The sequence below is a fragment of the Bubalus bubalis genome, chromosome 3 (assembly GCF_019923935.1).
Source record: "Bubalus bubalis isolate 160015118507 breed Murrah chromosome 3, NDDB_SH_1, whole genome shotgun sequence".
In the NCBI taxonomy this organism is placed as follows: Eukaryota; Metazoa; Chordata; class Mammalia; order Artiodactyla; family Bovidae; genus Bubalus; species Bubalus bubalis.
This window is the reverse complement of record NC_059159.1, coordinates 32,904,799-32,926,421: the sequence shown is the minus strand read 5'-3', so window position 1 is coordinate 32,926,421 and position 21,623 is coordinate 32,904,799. Positions and strand designations below refer to the sequence as shown.

General features: G+C 47.4%; 1 protein-coding gene and 1 long non-coding RNA gene across 2 annotated transcripts in view; one reads left to right on the top strand and one right to left on the bottom strand.

Annotated features, from left to right (window-relative positions):
• Positions 1-21,623, top strand: part of SHISA6 (shisa family member 6) — a 260,291-nt gene that overhangs the window by 126,481 nt on the left and 112,187 nt on the right. Inside the window, exon 3 of the mRNA XM_045164844.1 lies at positions 4,252-4,347. Coding sequence (XP_045020779.1) covers positions 4,252-4,347 — 96 coding nt within the window. The remainder of the gene's footprint in view (positions 1-4,251; positions 4,348-21,623) is intronic.
• LOC102393052 lies at positions 16,082-21,591 on the bottom strand. Its single transcript, XR_327215.4, has 3 exons — positions 21,522-21,591; positions 16,828-16,916; positions 16,082-16,188 (listed from the first exon to the last, which is right to left on the bottom strand). It is a non-coding gene; the product is annotated as an uncharacterized LOC102393052 (long non-coding RNA).

The window sequence follows — 21,623 nt, the reverse complement described above, 5'->3', positions numbered from 1 at the left end:
TTTGACTAAAGATTAAAGTCTTCTATCTGCTCTGAAAAAGTCTATTAACTTTTAATTATTGCTTCTGAATTATCCCTTCTGTTTCTCTCCTGGGCATCTTATTTTAAATAGATAGTAACTTCTAGAGTTGTCCTTTTTTTTTTTTTTTCTCATCTTTTCTCCTTTCTCTCTCCTTCCCCACTGAGTACCCAGTGTGCCTCTCTCATTGGAATTGACTTCACCAGTTTCTTCAGTATGCACACTCTTGTCCGTATTTACAACTCAGGCAAACTGCCTAGGTTACTTTCTTTCACTCCCATAGCTGTGGGTGGAATTTAACCAATGCAAAATTCTCATAAATTTTATTGAAGTCATTCAGATATTACCTCATTTTCCCCCTCCTGGACCACCAGGGAAGCCCCATCTTTGTGGGACCTGATCGGGGGCTGTGTGTGTGTGGTGTTGACACGTGGATGTGTATCCACACTCCTTGAATGTGCACACAGAGCGCCCCCTAGCCCCTACTTGGAGCTCTGCTGGGTATAGGGCCGTTTCTCTGGAACTGCAACTTGGGCAAAATTTGTGCTGCTGTGGCCTACCTTGATGCCCAGCATCAAGTCATGGGGTCAAGCATGGGGTCAAGGCTGCAGAGAAGAGAAGTGATTCCCCTGGGTCCTGGCTCAAGTCTCAGAGAAGAGTCACATCGACACGTGTTCAGACCGAGGGGTGAGCTGGCTTGGGGAGGGCTAGAGAAAGATTGTGGGTGTAGGGATGGGTACACGTGGTTGGGATCCAGGGTCTGCCACTGCCTAGCTCCATGAACTTAGAAAGCTGACCATTGTTACACAGGGCTCTTGTGAGGAGGAAATGAAGCCAGGTGTGCAAGAGAGAACTGACAAGGGGTTTGGAGTCAGAAGACCAGGATGCTATGTGGAAAACCTAAAAAGAAATGATACAAATGAACTTGTTTACAAAACAGACTCACAGACTTAGAGAATGAGTTTATGGTTGCCAGGGGCTAAGGTTGACGGGGGAGAGATAATTAGGGAGTTTGAGATGGCCATGTACACACTGGTATATTTTAAATGGATAACCAGTAAGGCTCTACTGTATAGCACAGGGAACTCTGCTCAGGATTATGTGGCAGCCTGAATGGGAGGGGGGTTTGGGGGAGAATGGATACATGTATATGTATGGCTGAATCCCTTCGCTGTTCACCCGAAACTATGACAACGTTGTTAATTGGCTACAGTCCAATACAAAATAAAAAGTAAAAAAAAAAAAAGAAGACTGGGATGCTAGTGATGGCTCAGTCATCTTCCAACTTCCCACCCTTGGCCTCAGTTTTTCTACCAATAAAATGGGAGAATAATATTTTAATAATACAGAACTTACAATGCAGTAATGATTAAAACTTTAAGAAAATTGTGTATGAACGATCTTTGTAAACTGCATAATGCTACGGAATGTTTGCTGTTGTGTCATACAGATGAAACCCTGTTTTCAGAGGCTCTGTCCCTCTGTCTGGCCCACAGTAGGGATCCGGTGATTGAGTTGGCTTTCAGTCAGCTCAGCCCCAAAGCAGTAAGCAGCACTGAGCCCTGAGGGACCTTGTTCCAGCTGACAGATAAGAATGATTTCAAGTAGCAAAGGTACTGTTTTATGTGCCATCTATCTCAGTATTGATTGGTTTATCAAAAATCTTATTTATAAGGAGCACAAAAATAAACCAAACTCTGAAGGATGTATCAGAGGTTCTGAATTAACGAGGTCCAAATTTATGAGGTTTCGGAATTGCTACTTCCATTTCTTACTCTTCTGTTGTTGGGAGGGGCAGTGGGGGGAAGTAACTTGTTACAGGACAAGGGTCCCCCTCTTCTTGGGGCTTGTACTGTACCCCTCCACACTCCCTTGTCCTTCTCTCCTTCATCCCTCAATGAAGTTGCATTTTTCCGGGATGAGAGTTGCGTTTCTGGAGTCGTGACATGGCTTGGGATACGGGCAGAAGCCTCTTAGTTCAGCTCCAATAATTCTTTTCTATAAAATTCTGGGTTATGACTACAGTCTTTTACAGCCAGAAAGTTCCTCGTGGAAAGCTGTGAGCCCCAAGGAAGGAGGTATTAATTCCAGAGTGGAGGACATATGGGAGACAGTGGTAAAATTCTTTTATATTCCTGATACACTTGGATTACAGATCTCAGAGTCTGGACCTTGGACTCAAGGTCCAGCAGCAGTATCATCAGGGTGACTGGATAGAAATGCAAGCTCTTGAGGCCCATCCCAGATCAACTGACTCAGAAATTCTGGGGGTGGGGCCCTCCTGTTTTTTCTGACGCACACTCAGGCTTGAGACCCTCTGATCTGGGAGAAGGTAGAAACTGGTCCAGCCAGCCTCCACTCTTCAGAGGAAGGATGCTGGAGTCCAGGACCTAAATAGAGGGCAGGGCAAGGCACCCACGAGGACTCCAGCAAATGCTCACTGCCCACCCCCCTCCATGAGCAAACTGAACCTCAGTTGTTTATACGTTTACTCTAGGGCAGTGGTTCTTCTTCCCTGTGTGAAAATGTCAGTCACTCAGTCATGTCCAACTCTTTGCAACCCCATGGACTGTAGCCCACCAGGCTCCTCTGTCCATGAAATTCTCCAGGCAAGAATACTGGAGTGGGTTGCATTTCCCTTCTCCAGGCAAGAGTACTGGAGTGGGTTGCCATTCCCTTCTCCAGGGGATCTTCCCAACCCAGGGATCAAACCCAGGCCTCCCACATTGCAGACAGATTCTTTATCATATGAGCCACATGAGAACCACCTGGAGACCTCCTGATCAATTGAATCAGAATCCCTGGAGCAGTGTTAGGACATTTGTATTTTTAAAAGCTTCTGGATGAATCCAACATGCACCCATTTTTTGATATCTAATGCAGAGGATGCATTGCTAAGAAAAAATGTGATTTAGTTATCTACATTTATTGTACATTTTTCCATTAGAAATGTATTTCACCTATTTATATTATAATGACATGCTCATTATAGGAAAAAACTTGGAAAATACAGAAAAGCTGAAAGGAGAGAAGAAATAAAACTCATGTTCCAACTATCTAAAGGTGGTGGTCGGTATCAGTGTGTTTTCTTTCAATCTTGTTCTTTTGTTGTTGTTGTTTTAAACTACACTGGTTTGCACTTTTTACAGAATTGTGGTCATACTTACTATAGTATTTTCTTCCACTTTTTTACTTAATTTTCCATCTTAGGTAGTCTTCTCAGTGTTTAAGTGTTAAGTACAGTTTTTAACATGCTCTTGTGGCAACATGACATATATGTGGCTTTCTCCACTTTCACATGTACATACTTCAAGATGGCATTTAGGGAGGTATTTCTTTCTTTATAAAGCCTGTACTTCAGGGGTACTGTGAAATCCTACACCAAATGTCAGAAGCAGAACAGTAACTGTTTTTCTCTTTGCATGTCTTCTCCCAGGGTCTAAGACTTTTCTTCACCCCCAACCCCACAGGTAGATGGAGAGAGGAGGCTGACGAGGGATAAAATCTTACTGCAGAAAGTTGAAAGAGAAAAGCACATAAATATTTTCCCAGTGTTTCAGAGCCACCGCCCTACTTGTCAGCCTCAGTGACGTTGGATTTCTCCTAAGCCCCAAGGCTATAGTTCATAGGATGAGGTATGATTCATAAACATACACACACATGGAGCATTTCGATCAGAACCACATGTCTATGCTCCAGGAAGAAAGAAACCAAAGGAATAAGACAAGAAAAAGAAAGGAGGAAGCTGGGACAAAGCAAAGGATGGTAGGCCAAGTTCAGTTCAGACTGAAGTGCTGATGTGCTCAGTCAGAAATGCCAAAGTCAAGCACTTTCCCCCACCTCTGCTTTCAACATAAGCTTCCCAGAACTTTCTTCTTTGTTGCAGTTACATGTGCGTGTATGTGTGTGTGTGTGTGTGTATATGTGTGTGTATATATATATATACACAATATATATGTGTATATATTTAAAATTTTAATATATAGAGTATGTAATATATATTATATATGGCATACTTCATATATACTTTATATATTTATAATATATATTATATATAAATTTATAAAATAATATTATATATATATATATCTTCCTTGATTGCTTCTACCTTCTGACTTAGCTGCTGATTTGAAATTAAGTTCACTGCCATTGTTGAGTGAACTGGAACAGCAGCATTTGTCTTCTTGTTGGTGTCATGGATGCACCAGGTAATTCTGCCCCGTCTTCTTGCAGGACATTATGGGAAGGATGCTTACCGAAGTGGAGGACCTGATCTCCATAACTTCATCTCATCTGGATTTGTCACATTAGGAAGAGGACACACGAAGGGTACAGTGGAAACCATTTTTTACTAAAATACAGAGGTTGCCTAGGGAACCCCGATCTGAAAGGCGAAGATGGTGTGGAGGCCAGAGGCTGGTCCGGGACAGGATAAGTGGGGTGGTTCCATGGCTGCTTACCCTGATGACATGCGTGGCTTCACAGGTGTGACTTTAGAAGGCAATAATAGACTCCCAAGAGGCATGCGTCCTGCCCCGCCCACGGCGTGGAGCAGGACACAGATGCCCGTGGCTCCCCATGGGAGGGGACCACAGGCGGCATGGCGGGAAACACTGCTGACGGATGCAAAGTGTTCCTTCTCCTCTTGGCTATTATTCCTCTTCCGTTTGAAAGCCACATTTAACACATCAATGTCAATGTTCTGTCCTGGGGGTGTTGAAGCCAGCACGCATGTCGAGAGTTTCAGCATCCTAAGTGTGTCTATGTAAACTCTCCGTGATGGGGACACGAAGGTAGAGGTTACACAGACCTTCCAGCCACAAGCTGAACTCTAACGTGGCATTTCTGCTGAGCTGCTTTATGACCTAGCCGACAGCTTGCAGAGCATCTGTGCAGGGGGTGTGGCATCCTCCATCCTGTCTTTTGTTTCAACAGAGTTCTACTAGTCTTGTGAGCATCCTGTCATACCAAGAGTAACTGGATCCCCCGCCCTTTGATTACCTTCCTAACTCCTGTGTACTGTGATAGACAACTGTGAATTCTGTTGTAGGGATGGTGTATCCCTGTCTTCCTCTGAAATATGTGTTTGTTCCAAGTGTGAGTGAACAAGGAACTTTGCGATTTTTTTTTTCTTACGTTCCGTGCACCCAATTTTTAAATTCCCTATGTGATGTTTGTTCATCCTATAGAGAAAAAAAAAATCTGTACCTGTGTATGTATTTTCTGTTGTGTCTCTTTGTGTCTAAATAAAGTTTATTGAGGATTCAGGTGGCATTTGTGGCTACTGAGAGTTGCAGAATCAAACTGGGACCAGATGACTTGGGAAGGGGTTTTCCGGTAAAAGACACAATACTAGACATCATAGACACACTCATATCAACTCAAGGCTGCGATGTGTGACCTCCGTGTCATCTGCTTTGGGATAAATACCCATCACTCTGAAAGAAATTAGAAGGGAGCACTTTCAACCCGTAATAAACATTTCTTATCTCACAAAGTTTCTGCGGGTCAGGAACTGGGGAGCAGCTCAATTGGGTGCTTCTGGCTCGGGGTGTCTTCGTGAGGTTACATTCATACCTGCTTCCAAAGATGCTGCTCTAGCCCCACGCATCCTGCCTCGTGAGGATGGAGGGGCTGAGGTGGCCTGTGGGTGGTGGGTCGGTGAGACCCACACGTCGTGAGCACTTGGTGAGCGATGGCTCTTTCATAGAAGACACATGTTGCAATAGAGGAAGCCATAAAGAGAAGATGGGTCAGAAACTGACATCATACTGTAAGTCAATTTAAAATGGTAATATATGTAAAGTATGTAATACATATATATGGCATACTTCATATATACTTTTAATTTTTTTTAAAAAAAGAAACACAAATCAGGAGTTGGAGCATTTACTCCAGATGAGTAGGGTCTGTCCTTCCAGAGAGGAAGCTCAGCCTCCTTAGATAATTTTTCAAAGTCTGTCTCAATGAACACCCCTATGGAGACCCTCTGCTATTTGGGCAGTTTGGTGAAAGATCTCAAGCAGGGTGGTTCTTTTTAAGTCTGCAGGAGAGAGCCTGGAGATTCTTTTCCAAAAGCCCCACATGACCATACTGTATTACTATGACCTCCACCAGGGTAGCCCAGGCCACACCAGGCCTAGAGTCCTTCTGAGCGGCAGTGACAGCAGGTACACCTGTGCCAACCCGCACTGTCCTCGGTCCTTTCCACCCGTGTGTGTGTGTGTGTGTGTGTGTGTGTGTGTGTGAAGAGAAAGATGGACCGATAGATTCTTTGCTGACAGATAGGCGCCTCAAAGTGAGTCCCCTTTGGAGGAGGCAGGCACTGCTGCCCAGGTCAGCACGTAAGCTGAGCACCTGCTGCACGCCAGCTACTCCTCTGGGCCTGAGGATGCAGCCGATAGACTTACATGCCAGAGAGAGATGATAGATGTAAAGGAGTACCTCTACAAAGCATGTCAGGGAGTTAAAAGCTATGGGGCAAAATGAGGCAGGGAATGCGGGAGGAGCTGGAGTTGTTGAAAAGAACATCCAGATGCTTGAGAATAAAAGTGGCATTTGAGCAAAGATGGAAGGAGGTCAAAGGTCAAGTCCTCTGGGATTTGGGGGGAGGGTCTCCCAGGTGGCGGGAACAGCTGCCCACTGCCCCCACCCTACCAGCTGGCACAGGGATAGCTGTGAGGCTGGAGAAGATGGGGCCAGGCTGCGGGCAGGAGGGGGTGAGGTCAGAGCGGGGCTGGACCACCCAGGGCCTGGGGACCACTTGGGGATCTGGTTGCCACTCCAGGTGGAATGAAAACATAACACTTGTGCCCTGAGGCGTTAGGAAGACAATGTCAGTGGGAGGACCAGGGTCTTGACAGAGGCTGGGGCTGATGCGAATTCACGCTGGCTTCATAGTAAGTTTTAGAGGCTTCTTAATCAACCATGTGGACAAGTTCAGGGGAGATGTCCTAGCTGGGGATGTAACCGTGGGAGTTTCTGGTACAGGAAGCCGGACGCTGGTGACATGGGTTCCCCAGGGTGAGCGAGGATTCCCAGGGGAGCAGAGGCTCCGGGAAAGAGATGACGGTGGGAAGGTGAGGAGGGACCTGCAGAGGAGACCAGTCAGGAGCGGGCAGCCAGGAAGCAAGAAAAGCAGGGCTGGGTGGCATCTTGAAAATCAAGTGGGGGAAAAAAAAAAACATGTTTCTGGGAGAGAGTCATCAGCTGTGATAAGGTGTGAGATGAAGGAGGAGATGAAGCCTGAGAAGTGACCACAGTGTGACCCACAACGTGGAGGTCACTGTGAGCTTGGCAGGGGCGATCTGGGGAAGGCTTTTTGACTGATGGATGCAAGAGAGAATGACTGATGCCTGTGCTGTGCTGCTACAGGATCTGAGCAGACTGAGTGACGGGAAGATGAAGGTTCATTACGCTCGTCTCACTATTCGGGGAGATGTTTGAAATGTTCCCTAATAAAAGTTAAAAAGGATTGTGAAAATAATCTTTTATTATTTAAAAAAGGGTAAAGAGGAAAAGGAGACTGCAGGAACAGACAACCCTCCAGAGTTCTAAAGTGAAGGGGAGTGGAGAATGAGGGAGGAAGCTAGAAAGGAGTGTGATGTAAAGAGTCTTCTTTTTTTTCGTATGCTGATAGGAATGGTCCAGTAACAAAGGGCAAACTGATTATGCCGGAGTGGGAGGGATGTATTTTAGAAGTGACATCTTTAATAGGCGAGAACAAGTGGCATTTGTCACCCGGCAGGGGAGGGGCTGGCCTTGTCTAGGAGCAAAATCCGCCCAGAGTCACAGACTTCAGGTGGGATATTCAGTCACAGATGCACGCAGATGGGCATATGTGATCCCTGCTCAGTGATTCAGGAAGCAGGGTCATCCAGTGTATTAGGGTGACCAGACATCCCAGTTGGCCCAGGGCCATTTCAGTTTTAGCTCAGAAAAGCCTGTGTCCTAAGAAACCCCTCTGTCCAGGGCGGATGAGCTCAGTTGGTCACCCTTTGTGAGGACGTGTGAGCAGGCGCAGCCTGTCTGGTTTCAGAGCATCTTCCACACCCATCTCTAGAGCCCAGAGAAGTGGGATGAGAATGCTGCTGCCTGGAGCTGGTACCCACACAGCCTCAGAGGCCTTGGGGTCCCCCTCAACAAGATGGAGACAAGGCCAGAGCCCTGTGGGGCACATCCCAGACCCACAGAAAGACCCTGGATGGATTGCTTCATTCTGTCTAGATGGCATTCCCTGGGACTAGGCTGGGAATGGCCATTCCTGTCGCAGAGCACACTCTCCATCGGGTCTCAGGCAGAGAATAAGGCGAGGTGTGTAAATGCTATGGGGGTGGGGGGTATTGGAGCTGGTGCTGAGATCAGAGCTGGAGAAGTGACCATCCTGATACCAGTTTTGGGGGGCTCAGCAAGGAGGGCAGTGGCAGAGGTGGCACCCCAGCTGCTCAACTCCCAAATCCAAGGAGGAAGAGGAACAACGGCAGCTGGGGGCAGGGGGCTTGGGGGAATTCTAGAGGCTGGGCCAGTGGCACCTGCTCCCCAAGAAGAGAACAAGGCCAGATATGGATTCTAGCACTCACAAAGGCACATGTGTCAGCCAGTGAGGAGTCTGGGAAAAAGGTCTACCAGGGCCAAAACATCAGGGCAGAGGCCTAGAGCCTTTTGATCAGCGTGATGGGTGGACACAGGAGGCATGAGCTTCTGGTGATGATGAGGTCTGAGGGGTAACAGTGGGAGTGGGTGACTGAATGGAGCGGTGGGTCAACTGCAGGAGTCCTGCTTCGGCTCTCTGGTTCTGGGTGGGCTTTGTGGTCCTCCACCCCCAGCACTGTTCTGCTGTGTTGTCTGCCCCCAGCCCTGGTCTGAGCCCCGCTGCTGGCCTGAACCCCAGGCACTCATGGGCCCACACTCACCCCTCCCAGCTGCTGCCATGGTCGCCTGTAACACAAGGTTTGAAGTTAGATCTGCTCTTCTGGAAATGACAGAACAGGTGCATCGGCCTCTGCTGAACCAGAGACCACCACCCCTGCACCAGGATCCGACTACCCTGTGGACTGTGGCAAGGAGACCCCTGTGCCATTTGGCTCCAGAAATCCAGCTTAGATATTTCCACACTCGGGGGAGACAGGGGAACAAGTGGGCTTGACTACACCAAGGTGTTTGAGGGCTGGACTCCAAGAGCTCAGAAGGCGTCCGGTCGCCATGGCAACAATGAACTGGGAACTATAGTGAAAGCGAATGAAGGTGGGCCTGGCTTGCCGGAGACTGGCCTCTGAGAAGCCAGTACCACCTGGGAATGTTCTATCCTGTGCATCTCCGTAGGCTGGGGGATCCAGGATGGAGTGGGAGGAGGCCAGAGAACCTCTGGAATTCTGGGCTGAGGGCAACAAAGCTCTAAGCTGCCTACTGATGGTTCTGATCCACTCTCTTGGTTTCCTCTGCCTGCTGACTCCTGATTAACCACTGAACACTGAGAACCAGGCCTCGGTGTGCTCAGCTTTACTCGGTGGTACTTTGCTCGCTCCAAGTCAGCACACGCAGACCACCTCCAAGCCTCACACTCAGGGAAATTAATGCATAGCATCAGTGTGCTGCCGTGTTTTGTTAGAATTGAGCCAACCTCACCTGGTGGCTAATTGGTCAGAATTGATTGCATCAGAAGCAAGGATGGATCTGCATGAATGTTGAATTTGGCACTCACCCAGTGAATCCCTTTCTCAATGTAACTGCTGTTCAGACAGAAGAAAAGAAAATAAGACAATGCAAAACCCAGGGTGGTCCCTCTGAGAGCTGCTCAATGGACCACTTCCACTTGCAAACTTAGCCATTTTGCCTAAAGGCAGCTTTTCCACATAACCGTCTTTTCCATGTTAGTCTTACAAGCACACCCCTGACTCTCCAGGAAGAAGTAATGGCTCTATGTCCCTCCTCAGTGTGGCCCAGGACTCCCTCTCCACTGAGACTAGTTTTAGCAGCAGTTAAAGCCTTGCAAGTCAATCTGAGAAGCATGGTGCCCTGGGCCCACTTCCTGAGTTGCCCACAATTCCACCTCTGAGGTGGGACCACCCAGTTTACCACTGAGAGACTCACTCAAGGCATCAAGACGTCGGTCCACAAGTTTTCCATCCTTTTCAGGGCTGTTCTGGGCTTCCCTGGTGGTTCAGATGGTAAAGAATCCATGTGCAGTGCAGGAGATCTGGGTTCAATCCCTGGGTTGGGAAGATTCCCTAGAGAAGGTAATGGCAACCCACTCCAGTATTCTTGCCTGGAAAATCCCATGGACAGAGAAGCCTGGTGGGCTACAGTCCATGGGGTCGCAGGGCTACAGTCCATGGGGTCGCAGAGGGCTGGACATGACTGAGCAACTAACACTTTCACAAGAGCAGTTCTTAGGTTGAAGGTATCACCAATTCACACTAACTTGGTAAAGGTGACACAGAGAAAGATTCCCACCCATCAGGCCACTGGCTGAGTCCTGGACTGCACGTGTCTGTGTTTAATGCTTGTTTGTGGGCACCACAGTCGGCCCACGTCAGATGCATGGCCAGTCCACTGGGGCAGTCTGCTGGGCTGATGTAAGGAGAGGGGGGATGTTACAGAACCAAGGAGAAGGACGCACTGTAAATCCTGCCTTGGGAAGTTTCATCTCTTACCTGTAGGGTGTCCTCCAGGGAGAAGTAACCCAGGTAGAGCTAGGTCTTAGTCTCCACCAGTGGAGCAAGAGAGAAGTCTCACTTGTACCCTGGGGTCAGGGAAACATCCCTCACTCCTGGGCTTCTGCCAGCCTGACTCCTTTTCTGCTCAAACAGGAGGAGGAGGAGGCATACAGGATGCCTTTAGCACTGTGACTCTTAATAGTCTCTTTCAGCCTCATTGGGAGAAGACAGAAGGTCCAGGGGGCTTCTCTGGTGGCTCAGACAGTAAAGAATCTGCCTGCAGTGCAGGAGACTCAGGTTCAATCCCTGGGTTGGGAAGATCCCCTGGGGAAGGGTATAGCTACCTACTCCAGTTTTCTTGCCTGGAAAATTCCATTGCCAGAGGAACTGGCAGGCTACAGTCCATGGGGTTGCAAAGAGTAGGATACGACTGAGTGACCTTGAGAGAGAAGGAAGATCAGGTTCTTTGTTCGCAGAGGCCAGCTGGCCCAGCCAGAGGTCTTGCAGCTCTGGGCTCTGTTCTTATTTTTCCGTTCTCCTGCTGGTACCAGATCCAAGGTTTCTCTTGCCATGACCCCATAGCTCAGGATGACCCCAGGCCAGTACAGTCTCTTCCTGGCACTGATCTTGGCACGGACCGGTCATCCAAGTTAGGAATCTCCCCTTCCCAGGAGCCAGCCCTTGGCAATGGCTTTCCTCCCTCTCTGCTGCTCATTGCCAAGTCTTAGGAACCCTGACAGCTAAGCTGTTGGGCCGTCCAGTCCTGGAAAGGCGGTGGCAATGCTATCTCTGCCAGCTGGAGTCTGTCACCAGGAGAGGATGCTTCTCAATCAACAGCTATCAGGACTTCACGGCAACTGTATATTCCTAAAACTTGAGGACGGCTAATTAGGGCTTTCCCAAGTGGCTCAGTGGTAAAGAATCTGCCTGCAATGCAGGAGACTGGCGTTCGATCCCTAGGTCAGGAAGATCCCCTGGAGGAAGAAATGGCAATCCACTCCACTATTCTTGCCTGGAGAATCCTATGGACAGAGGAGCTTAGAGGGCCACAGTCCCTGGGGTCGCAAAGAGTCGGATACGAATGAGCAGCTGAGCACGCATGCCCACACCTAAGCTTTGAGAGTGAGGCAAAGGGACCCCCAAGACTCCAGTGACCTACCCAGAAGTCTGAGTCATAGGGATTTATCCACTTCAATGAAACTTAAGTATTAGCTGAGCAATGATAAGTACAATGATGCCTGCCTTCCAGAAACCAGGCAGTGATTCCTGCCAAGCAAACAATTGAGAGGTGCCAGGAATCCTGATCCTGAGAAAAGCAGAAGGGGTTTAAAAGAGGAAACCATTGCCTCTGAGTGAAGGAGTCCTAAACAGCCACCTGTTGGAGACAGGAGTGGAGATGGTCCTTGCAGGGCTGGAAGAACGTGAGCCAAGACTGGGACAGGGAAGACACTTTGTGTGTGGGTGGGTGCTTCTGGAACAAAGGCATGGATGTAGAAATGCCAGTGTGATGGTGGGTGATGATACCACAGAGGGGTTCAGGGGCCATAGCTCACCTCCATGGGAGTGCAGGAAAGTGATGGGCCATACCACACCTGTAGTGGGAGGCAGGAGAGTGATGGGGTCATAGCACATCTGTAACGGCATGGCAGGAAAGGAAACTAGAAAGGCTGGGGGGAGGCAGAGTCCTGAGTTTCCCAGGCACAGGATAGACACAGACTGAGTTCGAAATTCTAGCTGATGATCACCAGCCACCCCCTTCCCCTCCTCCTTTCTCCTCTTCTGTCTTCAAGATTGGTGGATTTTTGCCAATATACAAGTGAATGAATGAACGAATGAATGAATGAATGAACGAAACAGCACTAACCTGGGGGTGGGGAGCCCTGAGATGTTGTTGCAGGTGAATGTGATCTTGGGGAGAATCAGTTTGCTTCTCTGCACCTGCCTTGCCTACCTGTAAACTTTTCTGCAAGATGCCCTTTATTTTCTTGAGATTTTTGGAAATGCTGTTCCAGCGTTGCCTTGCTCTGTATGGTATTTTTTTTTTTTTTTTGAGAAACCTTATTTCTTTTGAAGCCTGACAGTTTATTCTTCTGATTTTGTAAGTTATCTCTTCGCTTGAAAGCCTTGATAATTTTTATTTTTGAAGTCTGTAAGTTCTTCAAGGACATCAGAGATGATCATGCTGGTGTACCTGGTGGACTGTCTTGATAGGTACCATCCAACCTTCTTTTAATTTTAAGAAAGTTTGGCTGAATTATATTTTTGTATATTAGTTATCTTCCACGGTTTTGTTTTTCTCTTGAATGGGCTCTAAATATAGGGACGCTGTTTTTCCCTTCCTGTCTTCCCATGCCGCCACATTCTATGTGACTTGTTTTGCTTTCACTAGTTCCTTTTTATTCTCTCATTTGCCTCGTGCCTTTTTCATCCATGCCTTTAATACGTTTTGTTTTGGCTCTCTTCTTTCCTAGGCATCTTGTACTTTAGTCTTCATTTTGTCTTTTTCTCTCACATCTTTCCTGTGTTCAGTGAATTCTCTCTAAATTTCTGTCTCCCTTTTGCCACTTGTTTTTAATGTTTTGAAGTTCTGTTTCAAGGTGTTTTTTTTTTTTTAACAACCACAAATGCGTTTTTAAATCTAACTCAGTTCAGAGTGTCGTGTTCAGTTTTCTTTTGCTTCATGTTTATTTTTGTGCGGGATTAGAAGAAAATTGTTATTAGCAGAGGTGTTTGAAGTCTCATCTTACGTTTTTTAATGGTAGATTCCTGTGTGTTTATTCCTATTCCTTCTGTCTGTTTTCTTTATCTGTTTGGCTGCACTGGGTCTTAGTTGCGGCAGGCAAGCTCTACTGCTTCAAGGCATGTGGGATCCTAGTTCCCTGACCAGGGATAGAACTGGAGCCCTCTGCATTTCAAGGTGAATTCTTAACCATTGGACCACCAGGGAAGTCTCTTATCTCTTTTATGACTGGTGGAAGTGATCAGATTCCTATTGAAATGGTATCTTTTCTACTAGTATAGAAAATGCAATTTATCTAACAGATATTATTATTAGGAAGGAGATGAATGTCCTTAGACATTTTTGTTTTCTTTTGTCTTATAGGGCCCCATTCCCGCCTTGCTGTGGTTGTTCTTTTTATCAGCCAATCTCCAAAGCTTCTTCCTTAACTTTTACCTTCTTCTCACCCAGATGCAATATTTCAGAAGACTGTCGCTTTGAATTGCATGTAGTCAGTACACTGACCTACCAGAACATTTTTCCTGGGTTTGCATTCTTAGGGTGAACTTTCTCATTTTGACAGGAGTTTTAGATCATTCCTAGGCTTGCTGCTATCTCCTTCTCTGCTCTCTTTCATATAGTTTATTTTATTTCCAGGCTGACCTTGTTCACCACAAGGCTTGTAGAGGGGACTAGAAAGATAATTTGCTGAGATTTGTTACTTTTTCTTCTTTCATTCAGTTCAGTCACTCACTCGTGTCCAACTCTTTGCGACTCCATGGACTGCAGGATGCCAGGCTTCCCTATCCATCACCAACTCCCGGAGCTTACTCAGACTCATGTTCATCGAGTCAGTGATGCCAGCCAACCATTTCATCTTCTTTTGTTAAATGTAATTTAAAATCTGGGCAGGTTCTGGTTATGTTGAACACACAGCTAGAAATAACAGAGCTAGAATGAAGGTCAGGGCTCTCTGATTATGATGCTTTTGACTGTATTATACAACAGAGAGATGGAGAGGGTTTGTGGAATATCCTGGCAAATGCATAAAGCTACACACGTGCAGTAAAGTCTTAGTTGATCAACCGTAGCCCATGGCCTTATGTTGTATGTGATGCAAGAGTTACTTTCTGCTTTTGCCACTGACTGAGGAAAACCTAGCTGGTGATCAAGAGTTCTAACAGATATAGAACTAAATACCATGTCATTGACAATAGAATTCTGTCGTCACCCTAGAGAGGCAGATGAGGAGGACGGGGTGGGGGGGCACTTGCTCATTCAGTGTTTGCTCTGGCTCGCTGGTTCCACCCTCCAGAAGTTTCCCCATTTCCCGTGATCTCTCTTGGCCATATCTGAAATGGGTGTAGAGGAATATGTCTTGAGAATGATCCAGCTTTCTTAGTCCACCATTTCCCAGAGAGAGTCAGAGGTCTCAAAGACTGTTTAAAGCAGAGGTCTCCAACCTCCGGGATCTAATGCCTCATGATCTGAGGTGGAGCTGATGTAATAATAGTAGACATAAAGTGCATAATAAATGTAAGGCACTTGAATCATCCCCAAACCATCCCTCCACCCCCTCTAGGTTCGTGGAAAAATTGTCTCCCATGAAACCGGTCCCTGGTTTCATGGTCTCAAAAAGGTTGGGGAAGGCTGGCTTAAGTAGAGGATCCCTGTTCCTCTAGAAGTTCACTCTGTAAGCAGGAGGTTTCTTACCTAATCGATTCGCATCGACTCCAAGTGCTAGTAAACGCACACTGTCCTTGACTCTCAGTCCTCAGAAGTGCTGTTGCCTTTGCCCCAGACCTCTTTCTCCCACTTAAGAGAGGTGTTCTGAGCCCCCCAGATTCACTGTTGGGGAGAGACATACCCTTACTTTACTCTGAGTCACTTCTATTTAAAATAATTTTTTAAAAGAGCTCTTATTTGTTTTTGGCTGCATCTCAAGGCATGCAGGATCTCAGTTCCCTGACCAGAGATCGAACCCACGCCCCCTGCAGTGGAATCGTGGAGTCTGAACCACTGGACCACCAGGGAAGTCCCCGGAGTCACTGTATACAGTTAAAACGTGGATCTCCTCAGCTGACATGGGAGGGGAATAGGAGCGGGAGAAACAGCACAGTGGCCTGTAAATACTCCCACTTCGATGTGATGCATGGGACCTCCACTCACATCACTGGCCAGAGTTAGCCACGGGGGCATGCCAGACTTCAAGAGAGCAGAGGGAGGTGTCCTTCCGGCACTGGGAGAGGCAATCAGATACTGCCTAGTCTGGGGTGTGTCGCTGCTCAGCGGAAGCTGTAGGCTAGGCAGTTGAGACTGACTCCCTCCCATAAGGCAATGAGAAGGGGTGTCGTTTGGAAGACGCAGGAAGATGCAGGTCCTTCCATTGGGTCAGGGTCAGACAATACTTGGTGATTGCACTCGGTGGAGAGCACTGTGGCACTCTGCCTGGATTGACTGCCTCACAGCCTCCTCCTGTCTTTGGTCCTTGGTACCCAGAAGCATCTCCTTCATGAAGAGGCAGGGCTGAGAGAGAACTCATCCCTTGTGGCTTGGGATTGCTCAGTGGCCACGAGAGACCATGCTTCTTGGCACTTATGCTAATACAGCTGAGGCTTCATGAAGCATTCTCACCGAAACCCACACTCCCTGGAATCACTCAATTTGTTAGCCATCACTCCTAAGACTCACCTTTGACTGGAGAAAGTTCAAAAGCAATCAGGGCACCGGATGGAGGCCAAGCAAGTCTTTGCACCTCAGTCTCTTCCTGTGGATTCAGATATGTCCTAGGAGCCACTACGATGCAAAAAGGACTAACAACCTGATTGTTTTACTTTGCTTGCCGCAGACGGGTTCAAGGGCCCATTCTGGAAGTTTTACTGGGGGAATACAACAAAGCTGCTGACCCCAAAATTGATGAGTTGGATTTTTGGGAGAGTGGTCAAGGACCTAGTGCCCTCACGTCAACACAACACAGGCTCTGGGAAAGCCCAGGTGGAGGGGGCCTTGCCTGAGAGTCGAGGCTGCCATTGGGTGGCTGGAGGCGTGAGTGGCTCAGACAGGTGCTGAGACTCAGCCAGCCTCTTCTTCGTTTTGATTAATTGGTTTCTCTTTTGTTTTATGGGACTTGGCAGCACTGGTTGTGGCTTTTCGTGGTTGACTACCCCCGGAGTACCTAATTACAGAGGAGATTTTTTAAAGCAACAGTGAACACATCTTCTAAATATGTTCTCAATCCGCTCCCCTCCCTGGGTGACTGGAGGCAGAGGAAAAGGAGGGCTGGAGGTATTCCCAGAGGCCTCTTGTCCGTCAGTCCCAGGGAGGTCCCACTGGGGCCACTCAGGGGCACCACCCCTGGGAAATCTCGGGGTGGGGGCAAAGGGGGCGGGCCTTGCCACCCCAAGGCCACACCCCGGGCTCAGGAAACTCTCACACCTCTTGTCTTGTTCTTGCTGGTGAGGACTGAGGCACCACTCAAGTCCTAGGTAGGAAATTATATGCTTCAGCCAAAGAAGCGAGGTGTTCTGTCAAAACGAAAAGAAAAATATTAGAAGCTTCCAGGGAGATCAGAGCCCGACTCAGTGAAAACTCCTGGCACAGGTGATTCTGAGATGCTCTCCTTTGTTCTTCTGAATGAACAGAATAGTTGCAATAGGAAAAACAGACTTTTTATACATTCATCTACTTAGCTAACAATTCATTCATTCATCTATTCACCCATTCATTCATTCATTTGTTCGTTCATTCATTCATCCACCCATTCATTCATTCATTCTATGCATTTGACCCAGTGCCAGGTACTGGAACATCTATTGGCAAGAATCTCACTGGGCAGGGCATGGCATCAGGGCCCTCATCTGCACTGAAGACCAGAATGAGGGTGGAGCAGAGTCCCAATACCCTGGTGGCCCAGACACTAAAGTGTTTCCCACTCCATCCCAATAGAGGAAGAGGAGAGACAATGCCTGTGGTTAAGTCACATTTTTATTTCTCTCTGGCCCGTCACCTGTTTGCCCTCTCCCTTCTGACAGTGCAGCGGGGCACTCACAAGGACTCCTCAGTGGAGAGACTTTCTTAAAAGAACTAAAGATGCCAAGGATGGGCACCAGGGAGGCACTGCACACACACGTGCACACACACGTGTAGACACGTGCAGATAAGCACAGCAGATGTAAGCTCTCTGTCCCTCGACTTTCTTTCTGGAGAGTCACACTGAAGTTGAATCGTTTAATAGCACAAGACTGTAAACCTCTGGGCCTGTTCATTATCCCCATCTCTTCCTTTTGCAGCTACAAGGGGCTGGACAACCCTTGTACAATATCTCTGAATTACAGGCTGCTCTTCCTCCCAAGGTGGGATCCTTTTATGTGAGAATGAGGAGCTTTCACCTCGCCTGCTCCCCACTTTCTGCATAAGAACAGTCTTCCCCAGATCCTTCCATGCTGGACCCTCGTTCAACTCTCCCTGCAGAGTAGGGCAGTGGTTCTCATCTCCACTTGCTTATCAGACTCACCAAAGCTTAAAAAAAGAGTTGCAGATGGAAGGCTACATCCAAAACCTCTTGACTCATCATTGTCAGAAGTGCAAATCTGTAACTCTGAGAAGCTTCCCAGGTGATTCTGATGCCCTGCTGTGGTCAGTGCAACACAAACTCCCATGTGCATCTGATTCACCTGGAGATGTTGTTAAAATGCAGATTCTGACCCAATAGGTCTGGGGCGGGGCTTGTGATACAACATTTCTGACAAGCCCCTGGGGTTAATGCTGGTCTGGGAGCAGGCTTTAGGTGACAAAGATAGAGAGTTAAGCTTCTCAACTTTGGGCACATCTTAGAATCCTCTGGGGATCCCAGGTGGCTGTAGTGGTAAAGAACCCGTATGCTGATGCAGGAGACATAAGAGACACAGGTTCGATCCCAGGAAAGATCCCCTAAAGGAGGGCATGGCAACCCACTCCAGCATGCTTGCCTGGGAAATCCCATGGACAGAAGAACCATGTGGGCTACAGTCCATAGGGTTGCAAAGAGTTGGACATGACTCAAGCAACTTAGCATGCACACCCATTGTCCAGGCCGAACCCCCAACCAACCCCCCGAGTCATAGTATCTGAGTCATGTCTACACCTTCCCAGGTTATAACTGCATGAGCCCCGCTGAGAGGGGCTGGTCTGGGAGCTGTTTCCTGCCAGAGTGGGTCTGTGATTCTGCTCCTTATTCCCCATCCCAACCACTCTCCAGAATCCATTTCCCACCAGCTGGGCACTGCATTTTCTTTCCAGCCGGCTAGACAATACATATCATCACAGAAGAGCTCGAGGAAACATATCTGTTTCTAAGATAACCAACAGCGACCTTACCAAAGCCGGTACGTTCAGTATATTCCCTGCGCACAGAAAATTAATTCCCAGTTGTTGGTTAATGATTCCTTGGCCTCTCTCCTTCTCCAAGAGCAATCTGTGTTGTACACTCACACAACCACAGAGGCACATGGTACAGAGACCCACCACATGTATGTGTGCGTGCTCAGTTGCTTCAGTCGTGTCCAACTCTCTGCAACTCCATGGACTATAGCCCGCCAGGCTTCTCTGTCCATGAAATTCTCCAGGCAAGAATACTGGGGTGGGTTGCCATTTCCTACTCCAGGGAATCTTCCCAACCCAGGGACTGGACCCTCATCTCATGTCTCCTGCATTGGCAGGCAGGTTCTTTACCACTAGTACCATTTGGGAGGCCCACATGCATATGATGATCAATCGCTGTCCCTTCATCTTTGACATCCTGTCTTTTTCTATCCTCCCCGCTCTATCCTTAAGAGGTCTAAAGAATTAGTGTCTAGTTAGCTTCTCCAGTATTGTTGCCTGGAGAATTCCATGGATAGAGGAGCCTGGCAGGCTATAGTCCACAAAGATTTGAACATGACTGAGTGATTGACACTTTCCCTACCTCTTCCACCTTCTTCTACCTTCTTATGTACCTCTGGGCTTTTGTACCCCCTCATGGCTCAGAATGCCCTTCCCACCTTGCTGGCATGATGGGGACCCTCTTGGCTTTCAGTTCACCCAGACCAGGATCAGCACTGCAGTTCTAGGCAATTCTTCTGCACTCCTCCAGCACCCCATAAGTGTCTATTATCAGCCTTAGTCTCTTGGGCATTACTTGATTTTTCTAATCAGTTTCGCCCACTGGACGATGAGCTCCTTGAGAGCGGGGGTGGCTTGCCCACTTCTCAATCTACATCATCTTGCATGCTGCTCAGAACACAGCAGAAGCTCCAACCATTTTTATTGGAAGAATCAATGGTTTCTCTATTTCTTTTTTTTCTGGTTTCTCTATTGGATTGTATAAAACGTACAGAAATGGATCTGTTTCAGCAAGACTGGCATATTTGCTCGAACTGGTTCATACCCAACAAGAGTCTAATTGGACTGCCCAATCCTTCCAAAACCCTGCCAATCATTCTTTTGTGTGAATAGGCACAGGTGATTGGTTCTAATCAAAGTCATTAGGGTGGCTCTGGAATGATCCCGCTGCCATATGTAGATAATTACGCCAGAAGTCTAAATTTTGGGTGTTAGCCAATCTAAATGGCATTAGCATGAGGAATTAGCATAGAACAAAAGGAGAAGGATGGTTCGGTATTTGGACATAAATAATAACAGCTAGAGCTTATAGAGCATTTCCTATGTGCCTGGCACTCCCCTAAGTAGTTTACATGTATTAATTCATTTATTTAACATAACAGTGATGGGAGGAGAGAAGTACTATTAGTGCCTCAGTTTTATAGGTGACACACAGAGACATTAGGAAACTTGGCCAAGATTATCTAGCTAGTATTGGTAAGTGGAAGAGTCTCTACTGGGACCAGGTTGTCTAGCATCAGGCCTGTGTTATTCATGGGGCTAGCAGATTTTTTTTTCTTTTATTTAGTTAAATATTTTTATTTATTTGCTGCATGGAGGCTTTCTCTAGTCATAGTGAGCACGGGCTACCCTTTGTTGCAGTGTCCTGGCTTCTCATCGTGGTGGCTTCTCCTGTTGTTGAGCACAGGCTCCAGGGTGCATGGGCTAAATAGCTGTGGCACATGAGCTTAGCTGCCCTGAGGCATGTGGGATCTTCCTGGACCAGAGACCGAACCCATGTCCCCTGCTTTGGCAGGTGGACTCTTAACCACTGGACCACCAGGCAAGTCCCAACTTTTTCTAAGATACAACTTGAATTAAATTTCTCAGTATGACTGCTAACATTCCCACATCGTTCATGTGTTAGTAAGATATCTCACTTGCCCCCTGAAAGCCGAATGGACCATCAGGGTTCTCCATCTTATTAGAGTGAAAGTGTTAGCTGCTCAGCCATGTCCAACTCTTTGCAGCCCCTTGGGTGTTAGCCCACCAGCCTCCTCTGTCGATGGAATTCTCCAGGCAAGAATACTGGAGTGGGCTGTCATTCCCTTCTCCAGGGGATCTTCCTGACCCAGGGATCAAACCCAGGTTTCCTGCATTGCAGGCAGATTCTTTACCACTGGGCCACCTGGGAAACCCTAATTATCAATCCTCAAGTTTAGGAATATACAGTTTATTTTTTCTCTCTCTTAAATACACACACACACACACACACACACAACCATCTCTAGGGAAATAGAGACTTAGGAACCTTCTGTGGACAACTTATCTATAAACTCCAATTTACTCAGAATGAGAACAGTACAATTGCTCCCCTAGAATTTTATTTGTTTTTGGATGTAAGACCGGGGTAATAGGATCAGGAGTTTGACTGACAGTTTCTGAGTCTGAATTTCTCCTGTGAATGATACCACTCTTTGCCTCACCTGACTTTTAGGGGGCCAAGCAGGAACCTAGGGTCCCCTCCAGTCCCCTTCCTCCAGGAGGAAAATGAGAGTGCTGGGTGCTTTGCTCACATTCAAGGACCTTTCTGTGAAACGAATCTGCCCTCATCCCGGGGTTTCTCACCGTTTATGTGTGCCATTTCACTGGTGACCTCACATTTGAAAAAGCCAAGATTTGCCATTGATATTTCTGCATGGTCATTTCTTTCAAGATGGGCTCTCCCTAACATCTATAAACAAATGGGACCTGCTGTGCCCAGACCAGGTAGACACACTGCCTCTTCCTACCTCTGAGGTCAGTGGGAGAAACGGGGAGCTGATGATTTTCACCAGGTTCTCTACAGCAGACTCTTCTTCTGCCAAAGAAAAAAAAAAGCCAGCAAGGTAAGA